The 12607-nt window shown below is 34.5% G+C and overlaps 1 protein-coding gene across 25 annotated transcripts in view; it reads right to left on the bottom strand.

The window, feature by feature from the left end:
• SLC4A10 (solute carrier family 4 member 10) overlaps positions 1–12607 on the bottom strand; it is a 275647-nt gene that overhangs the window by 28193 nt on the left and 234847 nt on the right. For all 25 annotated transcript variants that reach the window (XM_070581380.1, XM_070581389.1, XM_070581385.1 and 22 more), the window contains 3 exons: positions 8676–8837; positions 7104–7217; positions 5878–6039 (listed from right to left, as the gene is read on the bottom strand). In XM_070581380.1, the coding sequence (XP_070437481.1) occupies positions 5878–6039; positions 7104–7217; positions 8676–8837 (438 nt within the window). The remainder of the gene's footprint in view (positions 1–5877; positions 6040–7103; positions 7218–8675; positions 8838–12607) is intronic.

Below are 12607 nucleotides of genomic sequence, written 5' to 3'. Positions count from 1 at the left end.
TTTGTTATTATGAAGATGAGCAGAAACAACCAATTCTTCTAGAAGAATAATTTTGCCTTGGTTTTTTTTTTTTGAGGAAGATTAGCCCTGAGCTAACATCTGGGCCCATCTTCCTCTACTTTATATGTGGGACGCCTGCCACAGCATGGTTTGACAAGCTGCGTGTAGGTCTGCACCCAGGACCCGAACCAGGGAACCCTGGGCCACCGAAGCAGAAAGTGCAAACTTAAGTGCTGTGCCACCGGGCCAACCCCTAATTTTGGCTTTCTAACAGGCAGTTTTACCAAACTGCAAGCAGTTTCTCGTTAATATGAAAGCTCATATAGCCTGGACTGTGAAACATGCTGAGTATTTGCGGCACATTTGTCATGGTAGTGTTTTATTTCTGCTATTTTGTTTTGTTAATTGTTTTATTCAGAAAAACAGTCATAAAGTCGGTTGTACTTCCTTTCCTTTCTTCTTATCCCTGTCAAATTATAGAAGTTCAGAAGATGACATTGAGGGGAAAATGGGAGCTATCCATGTAAGGGCCTTTTCCTCCTGTGTTGTCACCAATTCTGTGATGCTCTTCCTTGGGTCAGCTTAGCTGGGGCAATGCTACAGCTCACCAAAATGCCTAAACTCAATTTCCCTCATGACTATGACTTTGGGAACTTTTCTCTGCAAGTAACTCAGGAGAGATTTTCATCACTAAGAGCTGGAGAGTGGGAAGAGAAACACCCTGGTGTCAGCCTAATCAAAAAGGCGTAGGAAGAACCTTCACCAGGGCCAGACTATGGTGCCCTGGTCCTTTTCCAGAACATTTTGGAAGATAGAGTTACATAGAATAGAATGGAACTCAAATTTTGATCCCTTTAAAGGACAACATCCTAACCAGTTAGAGGAGTGTTTTGCCTCAGGCACTCTGGAGTGAGAAGGATCTAGAACCATAAAGGACCTAACCACTCAAGCCCCTGCCTCTGAAGGAGGACAGTGTGAATGGTGCCCCCTGAGCTGATTTGCAAAGTTATAGTACTGCTAAGAGAGAATGGAAGATGGAAGAGGTGCCAGTGGGCATGAGATAAACATCAGAGAAAGTCAGAGGATGGGGGGCCTTGAGCTTTGGGCTTGTGCTTTTAGCACACCCTGGACTTTCCCAGGGTCCACGTTCACTACGGCTTAATAATGGGAAGGCCTTCCTCATGATAGGGATTTCCTATAGCTCTTATTTAGGGTTTTAAAAATGCAATACAAATGTAAACAGTGGGATTCTGGATTGTAGGAAGCAAACAAAATAATGCTTTCAGAGGGGAATAATTTTCTTTTTAAATTGAGAAAGCCAGCTTTGTAAAGTACAAGTACATAATAAAAACAAAAATACAATTCTCCCCTGATTATGTTGTACAACAATGGGACCATCTTAGTTTAATGTGAATCAAAGGAAATAAAGCAGTTCTGGCACTTCTACTAATTAATGACCATCCTTCTTCTTGCCTTTCATTTAAAATGTCTTTAAAAACTTGGTCTCTGTACCCAAATTATTAGCTGATAGGCATGCCAGCCAAAGGGAAGTATCCCTTTGTCAGAGAGAGAACTCTTCACCTTCTAACATATTTCTGTAGATTTTTTTCTGAAATAAAGACAGAACCAGAGCTTTTATTCTCACATTCATCCATGAATCACGGAAAATGGACATATGGGAGGAAAAGGGAGCATAGCAACAGGTGATGCTACACCAGACCCCACTAAAACCAACATGCAGCAAGACAAGAGGCCAGCCAAGAGGACCATCTGATACCCAGATGCCACTGCTGAAAAAATTCATTTCAAAGCTTGGCAGCAATTTCCTGCATCTGTCAAGTTAACCACATAAAAGACTATAGATTGACATGAAGAACCAGGCTGACAAAGAGGGCAAAAAAGAACATATCAAATGCCATAATCATCAAGAGAATGCGGTGCCAAATGAATGTTGCAAATGCATTCATTTACTCAAGTGATCTGGGATTGTATTGCTGTTTATTAAAAATGATGTCAAAAGAAGCCTGAACTGTCTACAGAAACATGTAGAAAAGCCCACAGTTGTATCTTAACAGAAACTTTCTTTTCTGTAAGATAATATTTCTCTTTCTTTCCACTTTTAGAGAATGTACTTAAAAAAAAAAAGCTGAGATATTTTTAATGGTTTTCAAAGGGATTCAGTTAATCCAGACCCATCTACTTCTCTAGGGAAGAAACAAACAAACAAAAAATCCTAGAGAGTATGGATTTATATATATATATCTATACATAATATATATGATCATTTGCATTCTCAAATTTTTACATTTGCAGTAGGCTCTTGAGCAACCCGAAGGATCAAGAAGTGCAATGAGTTGGGATTTTGCTAATTTTGAGCTTCTTCACTCTGCAGAAGGAGTGGGTCATTTAGCCAATGAGTTGGGCCTCACCTCTACAGCTCAATACAACTTTGCTGTGTATATAATAATACTCAAAAAAATGATGAAAACATTTTCAATGACATGAAAAACATCCTCTAAAAGGAAACCAACTACTAGTTTGGGTAATGGAGGTGAAGAAAGAGTGACAAGATCTAAAATATAAGTTTGGGAGATAAAGAATGAAATAATGAATTCCAAGGTGACCTGGCTACATGATGTAGACATGGACCCACGATGTGGAGTCTGCAAGGTACTTGACAGAGAAACTAGAAAACATGATTCATTAAACTATTTCAGGGAATGTGCCAACCAAGGCAAAAATGGGTTCTCAGGTGAGAAAAGAAAATTAGTAAAAGCTGAAAATGTGGTTAACTTGTGGTCTGGGGATATATTCAAGAAACATGAGTCTTTTCGTGACAATGTGGTTCAAGTCAAAGTCAGGAGACTGTGCAAACATTTCAGTGAAGCAACAGGCGTGGAGAGCAGCTATGGAAAAAACTGTTACTCTGAGTAAAGCATGTTCTGAGAAGGTGATTTTTTGTTGTTAACAGGAAAATCAGCAGCAGCAGACCACACTAAACTGAAGCTTATAGAAGACAAGAGTTATAGCCAAAAAAAACGTGTTCAGTGTAGATAAAATATATCTTCACTGGAAGGAACTTGCTTTGCAAATATCCCTATTTAAAGAGGAGGACGGAGTGTTCAGACACAGTGGCCAAGAAAAGACCAGCTCTTCTCCTTGTGGCAATATAACAGAGTTTATGATTAAGCCAGATTTGCTCTATTGTCTACTGAATGCAAGCTATTAAGGGTAAATTATGGATCTTTTGATTACACAGACATTTATTTGTACAATAAAAAGGTAATGTACAAATAATGTAATAAATTTTGGTAACACAGCCTCAGCTTCATTTCAATGACAAAAATATTTAATGCTTTAGTTCTGCATTTAATTCTATAAATGCAAGTGCTTGAAAGGACCACTTAAAGAATGCTTTATTATATTTTAGCTATTCTACATGATTTGTAAAGGGGGAAATACAGTATATTTGTTGCTTTGGAGCTTTGGAAAGGCTGTGAATGTCAAGGGCCTACCATAGGCTCATGAAGAACAAGCAGCAAGTGCTATGTGACTTCAAAGGTTAAGAGACTTGGAAAGAGCAAGGATACAGAACAGCCGAAAAGGTAACATCACCCTCAGCCAATCTTCTCTTACTTCCACGTTTTGTTTTAATATGATTTCATTAATACTTAGAAAAAAATACTGCCTGTACCAGTTTAGCTGATAACCTTTACAAAGGATAATTTTTTAGCGAAATCAGTGGGATTTCTGCCTAACTATAAAGGCTAACAAAAAATCCAAAAACCTTCCTTTGAACAGGAAACAATGATAATACAGCTTACTTTCTTCCTAAAACAGGAGTCTCAGCTCACTTTAAAACGTGTCATACAATGAAATATACATACAGCCACTAAAATTATAATACAGACTTACATTGTTGACATGGGATGATTACCATGATGATGCTCTTACATGAAAAAAATATACAAGCAACACATGTAGTACGAAGAGATATATTTGGGTATATATCAAAATGTTAACAATGTTATCTCTAGGTAATAAAATTATAGTGTTTTTCACTTTCACCTTTAAACTTTTTACATTGTCTAATTTTTTTAAACCAAAATTATATATTGCTTTATAATGAGAAAAATAGAGGTGTTTTCAGTTTTAAAAAATAAACTAATGTCTAGGAATAATGTTTTCCTACTGCTACGGGAGTGGCATACTAACAATATTCAACATAAAATACTTGCACTTGTTTTATCAACTACGTAACTTTAATAATTAAATTGTGGTGGTATTTGTTTGTGCAGAAGACTGATACCTTAAAAGCAAATAACATTTTAAAATACTTGATATTAAGTAAGTAGGCTATAAAACTCGGAAATCTGAATTCCTTGTTTGAGGTCTTTAAATGATTTAGTTTCCAACACTGAATGGTGTAGTTCAGTGGTGTTTGGGAGCCAGCTCATATAGGCTTATGAGAGCCAATTGTTTAATTTTCAAAAATTTTTCCTGCCAAGTATGTCACATCGGTAGCTTGAAATGGGTCACAGTGGGAGTATTCATATCACGAAAATCGGCAAACATTACAAATCAGGGTCTCTCTCTTTTTTACACACGGAGAACTGATTGTTAAACATTTACCATCACATCACTGATCTAGTTCCAAAGACTTTATAAAATATTTTTGTAAAATATATCTTTAATAATTAAAATTTTTATTTGACAAAAACAACACGTGAATTGAATGAACTCCCTATAAAAAAAGTTTTGAGCACTCTTAAGTTACTTTCTACAAAGAGAATGAAGAATGCTCTTTGTTTTAAGACAGACACACAATCTCTCCAATATATACACAAAATTCCTTTTTATTAAGATTTATTACAAATAATTGCTCTTTCTTACATTTACGTCATTAGTATTTTCCATCAAACAGTGCAATCAGAGATTTTTTAAAATCTTTCTCACAAACATACTTTATAAAATCCTATAAAGCATGATTTCTGTTGCTTTGATGATGAATCTTCTCCTAGACGTTAAAGAGTAGGTGAAGATAGCTGGCAATTACCCCGTAATACCAGAACAACACAAGATTGTTCATGTTCTATTTTTACAGGGTTGATTCAGATTATTTTTAACCATTCAATGGTTGTGTTGCTTTTATTTAACATATTCCAGTAAGTGACAGTGCTCACACTATATATTTAAGACAAACTGCATACCTGTGAACAACTCTGATTATTCACAGTTGCAAAATGGCAAGGTCAGAATATAATAAATAAGATATATCCATATTTATCCTCTTTGTTAAAAACAAAAAAAGAAGTCATTGAAATCTCCAATAAAACTCAAGAAAGATGTCACTTACAAACTATAACATTTATGTCTGGGTTTTGTTGTCATATGCATTATAGACAGAAGAATCACTAAAGAAAATGAGAAATGTCTGAAGATGTAATTTGTTTCAGTAATGAAGGTAATCTAATGGACATAGGGTCAAATAGAGAAATAGAGGAATCCCAGATGTAAGACAAATTGGTGAACCTGCACTTCACCAGAATAGACTGTTATTTCATTAAAATACATTAAACATGGTAAAGAAAGTTAGAACTTTGGCAATGTTTTTTATTTTAAGTCCTGGAGGTAAAGTTTCAGAGTTTAGAGCTCAGCCAAGTGCTATAAATTAATTAATAAAAATTAATTAATTAATTTTAAGCTCATCATAGGAGAAAGTGTCATGAATATACACAATAAAAATTATGAACCTGAAAACATTATCTTAATATTTCACTGTACAAAAGACTACAGAATACAGGCAAAGCATAATGAATGTCGATTGATGCCAGTTAATTCATAATGATTTACATTAAAATGAATATTAAAATATACCTTTAGCTTATGCTCTTTTCTGTTGATGATGACAGCTGTAATCTGTTGGTCCATAAAAATCAGAATAGTACAAAGCAAAGCTGGAATAATAGCAGCTATCACTGTCCACCACGGATTTGGACCTAAAGGTGTTACAAACCAGCCACGATCATCTCTGGTGGGCTGTGAAAAATAAAAGAATGTATATAGTTATTTACTGGATTAATGAACAGCTAATCAAATTAAGTCGTCGAGATGCTACCAGGAAAGCCCTAATTATAAACTGATATGCTGAGTGAGCCATAATTAATAAAAATAATAACATTTGCAAAGCATTTATAAGGTATCAGGCACTATTCTAAATGCTTTAAATATTTTAACCCATTTTTTCTTTACAACACTCTAAAGAAAATACAGATAAGGAAACTGAGGCATAGAGAGGTCCAGTAAATTGCCCAACGTCCCAAAGCTAGTAAGTGGTGGAGATAGGACTCAAACTCTGACAAGCTGGCTCAAAAATCTATGTTCTTACTCAATGCTTATATTAAACAAAATAATGTTAATATTTACGATTTACAGTTGGCAAATTTATTTACATTTACAAAAAGAACATCGATAATGCGTAACTCTTATTTTAGATGTGTGCACAGGCCATTATGTGAAAACATCAAAAAAGTCACTTGGTCACATTAGGGGCTCAGGGAAGGATTCTAAACATGGCTGGTGCCTGAGATGAGCCCCAAAAGAATGCATGTTGACAACAACTCTTTGAGGAAATCCCCAGCCCTGTCTGCCAGAAGAGAAAACTCAAATTCAAGAGGTTAAGTAACTAGCCTAAGGTCACATACTCAGTTAGTAACATGGTCAGAATTCTATTCCAGACCTACTTTTATCTGTTTTCCAAGTCCTATCCACTGTACACTTATGCATCAAGATAATATATTTCCCTTATTTTCAAAATGCCTCCTCATCCTTTAAGAGTGTTGTATGTAGATATTCCAAGCGGAATAATTGATAGAAATTTTTTAAGCGGCTTCTAGGTTTCTATTTCTGTGATTCTTCTTATGGATTTTTAATGTTAGACCAAAACTTTAGTCATGCTGTGGGCTTTTGATTTACTGCTTTTTAAATCTATATTGTTTATATTTTCATGAAAATCCCAAGTCTTAGGGTTACAGCCATTATCTAAATGAAGATTAGACCTACAGAGATGGAGAAATAGATAGTAAATGCTATGATAACTTCACCTTGAAAACACTTGGTACTTGTAATTTTGGAGATGGGATCCCAATGGCATAGTCGATTAAAACCATACACAGAATTGTAAGAAAGACAGCAAAGTCACTCACTATGGATCGAACCTAAAAATAATGAAAACGCTTGTCACTTGAAGGAACTATAAACAGTGAGGAGTACTCAGGAACATAATCTAGAGTCACACTTTATAAACACTTTATGACATAATATCATAATATTACACTTTATGCATACATTTATAATATTACCATTAGCTCTGTCAGAACCTGAATGGATATTTATGTATCTCTGTCATTAAGATGAATACACACTCAACCTTTCCAGAAATTAGGCATTATGGAATAGTTACAATGGTGATTGTGCTGTTTTCAGCATTTATTTAAAATCTAAGTTTATTATGAATCCAAGTGTGTGAATGTTTAGCACACAGAATAAAGTTTCATGGCCAGAATTTGCCTGAATTTGAGGACTTTTTCTCACACAGGCAACACTTTAATATGATAAGCCTGAAGAACCATAAAATAAAATTATCTACTTTTATTGAAGAAGCATAATATTTTAGTTTATCTGGAATATAAGTATGGCAGCAGCGAATGTGCACAAGAGAGTGGGCAAATTTAGAAGTCATTCTATGTAACCAGTTTTTAAAGCCATTTCTCATTTATAAAGCCATCTTTGAGCAAAAATCCTTATATAATTCTCAAGATCCGGCTTCTACCAGGTTACCTTTATGATACACATGCAAACACCCAAAAGGCGGATTACTGTTTCAACTTACAAAAAAATAATTTTGTATTACTCAGATTAAGCTTTTGGGGGAAAGAAGGAATCTTCCACCTTAGGGAAGGAAGAGGTGACAAAAACAGAAGTTTTCTCTAGAAGAAACAGTTCTTAAAACATTTTCCCAGAGAGCAATTTTGATCATAATCTTTAGCTCATCCCTGAAAAGCTTGTTTTCTTGTTTCTTTCTTTTTTTTTTTTTTGGCTGAGTCAGACATTATAGGTGTCACTTTGCAGTGTTAAATATTGAACTAAGCTATTTCTCTGTTTACTTTCCTTTCCAAATATGCAGATGCAAACGTGGTGGGTTAGGGGGAGGGACTGACACTTTAAAAACGAAAAAGAGAATAGTGTTCCAATGAGTCTTGCAGGGGCTTTCCCAATTAGAGAATGTAACAGAGGCTCCTATGAGGTATCCGTCAGGCTGGAATAGTTCCCACTGTTCACTGGGCAAGAAAGTGACAGTCAGTAATGCAGCGTGTGCTTTTGATTTCCAGAAGCATAAGTGGGAAAGTGAAAGTTTACCCTTGGGATTTGAAGTTAGGAGAAAAGCCTAGAGAGCATGTGTACTGCTACTAGCACCTGTATCATGAAATAAATGCTTTCTCTTCACTTCCCTCCCTGCATCCCACTCCTAAAATGACAGCCCACTCACACAAAAGTCTTTTAGTGGCTCCTTTTATAATAGCAATTGCCCTTTCTTTTGTCCTAAAACACATATGACCCCATAACATGCTTTATGTTGGTGTACGTTTTGATCAGGAGAATTGTAGTCTAACTACCTTGGTAGGAAAATAGCGGCTGGTCTTGAACTGCTTCAGGGTGGCTGACAGAGTAACTGTGGAAAAGAACAGGATCACTGACCAAAACAGAACATCTGGAACATATGGGTGATCATGGCCGCAGGCTCGTCCAACATATTCTCCATGCAATGATTTGCATTCCTGCCAGAGGAAATAAAACAAATGAACACATTTCTTCCAGAAAACTAACATCTCAAGATCCAATTGCAGTTGAGATGCTGAAGTTTTTCATCTACGGCTCCCACAATGATTTAATAGACAGCACAGCATGTTTTAGAATTCTATTTGGATAGGTAGTGAAAAATAGCAAAGATTTATATCATGTTAAATTTGAACATGAACCACTTCTAAAAATTTGCCTTTTTCAAATTAAATTTAAACCTATAAAACCGATTTACCAATCAACATGTACCTAACCTAATGTCTACTAAGTTCCTAACACAGATTTATTGAAAACATGGCATACTTGATAAGTGAGTAGTTACTAGAGGCAGACACTACGCCAAACCATTTAAATTCATCTTAATTAATTTTCACCTTAACCCTATAAAATAGGTAGATGTTATTATTTCTATTTCATGTCTGTGGAAACTGAAGCATAGAGAAGAAATTTGTCATGGCTTCACCACTGCAGGGGGGGCAGGAAAAGTGTGACACAAACATGGTGCCTATAGTGGGACTATTGCATATTAAAGAAAAACAATGATTTTGTAGAATTATCTAGTCCAAAAACTACCAAGAAAGGTGAGAAAGGCAAGAAGGAAACTATGATTTATTATTACTGGAATCAAATTCAGAGTCAAAGATGGGGCTCAAACTTAGATTACAGAACAAAAAAGAAAAAGTTACTACATGAGCAAGGCAAATTTACTATGACTTCTCCATGGACTTTTTTTCCTGGTATAGATTTTTATAAGCCCCTGACGGATCATTTCCAATTACTGCCTTAGCCATGAGGTGGCAGCAAAGTCAAAAAAATTTCCTTTCTCCAAGAAAAACTGAGCCTTTTTAAACATTAATATTTTGAAATAAAAAATTTTCTTTCAAACTCGTTTTGTTTTCTCTTATTTTATTTTAAAGATTAGATTACTAAAGTATTAATTTTTTGTTTCAAAACAGAGAAAAGAATGGTTTAAGCGAGACAGTGTCCTCATTAGTAGTTGAGACACTTGGGACCTGAACAAAAATTGAATTGTGCCACAGTACGGGAAGATCTTAGAGAAAAATATAAACTGATGGATTGATCACCAACACAGAGTCTACCTCAGGTCCTGGAGTCCTTGTACAGCAGAAAATAAATACCTTCAAAAGATTCTAGAATAAATCACAGCTAGCTACATTGTTATCCAAAAACAACCGACCAACTAGTAAAATCTATTTGGGGCAGCTACCCCTACGGCTAGGATTCTTGAGAAATATTGTTAGTATACCTTAGAATTATCTAAAAGAATTCTGTTCCCTTTTCTAATCTAACTGCAAATACCTTCCTTGCTAGCTAAAGTTGAAATCCAATTATTTATGTTAAACTAATAGAGAGCACAATAACTTAGATAACTGAAAAACCAAAGAAAAATCCCCCAGGCCTTAATTATAGCTTTAATTTTTCTTCTCTCAAAACTCTTCAAAAATAGATAAAGTAGCAAACATAAATCCTTGCATTTTTTAGTCCCTTCTCTTGCCCCTGTCCAGAGATGATAGCAAGGTAATTACTAAGCAAATCAACGGTTAAGCAGAATGGCAAAATACAAGGCGGAGCTAGAAGCTGCATTGTAAACACATTATCTATAGATCTGTGATCATCTTCACTCTTCTGTGCAGATATAAAAGTCTTCTAAATATTCCTGGTACATGGCTGGGTCTTATTCTCAATTCTTAAGAATATACACGTCGTTTAAAGGATTATTTAACTGTCTTATAATGTATAATAAATTGCCAATAGCTTGCCTAGTTACTGTAATTCAAAGCAAATTTGAAATAGATATTTACTTTTTTCCTCCTTCTTGGGGGATAGTATGTTATTAGAAAAATTGTGACCTACTAAATTCTATGTTTATTTTCTGATTTTTACTAACTGTACCTCTGACACACACACACACACACAGAACAAGTCCTGAGATTTAGAAATGAAAACCAAATCTAAATCCTGTTCTCATTTTGAGCCTAACATATGGTTTCACTTACAAAAATGAGAAAAATGCTTGTTGACAAACTCATTTCTATTAATTATTCTTCGAACGTGTTCTAAGTTTCAACAATTGTATAAGCTGGTAAAAATTAAGTTTGATAAAATAATATATTAAAGTCGGCATTAGTGTCTTGCCCCTTATATACATATAAGTTAAATCTGCAATTCTGGCACTGAGACAATTCTTAACCAATCACTAGTTAATTGCTTGTGAATATTTTAAACCTTGCCTAGGAATTGCTTATAATGACTGATTTTGACATACTGCTTATATATATGTGTGTATAAACCTAAGTATTCTAGCCTGATATAAAAGACTTGAATTAAATATTATTCACAATAGCCAAGATATGGAAATAACCTAAATGTCTGTGGATTAAGAAAATGTAGTATAAATATACAACGGAATATCATTCACCCTTAAAAAAGAAGGAAATCCTGTCCTTTGCAACAAAATGGATGAATCTGGAGGATATTATGTTAAGTGAAATAAGTCGGACACAGAAAGACAAATACCACATGATTTCACTTATATGTGGAACCTAAAAATGTCAAACTCATAGAAGCAGAGAGTAGAATGATGGTTACCAAGAGCTGAGGGGAGAGGGGAAAATGAGGAAATATTGGTCAAAGGGTAGAAAGCTTCAGTTATGCGGAATGAATAAATTCTAAAGATCTAATATATAACATGGTAACTATGGTTAACAGTGCTATATTATATAGTTGAAATTTGCTGAGAATAGATCTTAATTGTTCTCATCCCAAAAAAAGGTAACCATGTGAGGTAACAGGTATGTATTGTACACCATAACTTTATATAATTTTTATTTGTCAGTTATACCTCAATAAAGCTGAAAAACAAAATGAACCAAAACAAAATACTTGCATTAAATAGTAAATTTGTAATATGAGACAATTTTTCAAAACAATCATTAAATGTTTATTGAACACTCACTTTGCATATAGCAGTTTGGGAGAATCAAAGAAAGTTAAGTTCTTTGCACTCACTGAGTTAGCAAGGTATAAATTACAATTCATGAGATATGTAACAATTCAATAAAAAATTAGCAAATGAATAATATATAAAGTAAATACTATATCACTACTTTTATAAAACTGGTTATAATAGCCATTAGCATAGTGCTTTATTAATAAAACGCTTTTGGTGATACTGATAATTATGCTGAGAAAAAAACCAAGCACAGCAATTAAGACAAAAACAATATAATGGTCTTCATTGACTTAACAATTGTAACATTTTTTCATTATGTAGCATTCCCTTTGGTGACGAAGGCTATTTCTGGTCAAGATTAGCAATTATTCATTGCAAATACTGCTTTTAACTAACGAAAAACAAAATGAAAATTTCTGCCAGAATGTTAACACCAAGCACAGAACTTAAAAAGAAAAAAAAAACCCACCACAGTGGTAGATTTGCTTTGATTGCAAAATATTTTTCACTGTACTCAGCTTGACCCTAAAACTTCTAATGCCTAAAATTAACTCATGGTTAGCCAGATCAATTGTGCTGTGAGTCTCCTAGATGGTATTTATTCAGGATTTGTTATTAGATAAAACGAATATTATTATTTAACATTATTCAGAGATTATAAAACACATAGAGTAAATTATCATCTTAAATAATTTAGAGGTGGGATTATTGGGTTTCTGTATTGAAGGGGACACCAAAACGAGGAACACAAGCAAGGGACTTGTTAGACTTAAT

This window comes from Equus przewalskii, chromosome 17 (assembly GCF_037783145.1).
Source record: "Equus przewalskii isolate Varuska chromosome 17, EquPr2, whole genome shotgun sequence".
NCBI lineage: Eukaryota > Metazoa > Chordata > Mammalia > Perissodactyla > Equidae > Equus > Equus przewalskii.
This window is presented reverse-complemented; position numbering and strand designations above follow the sequence as displayed.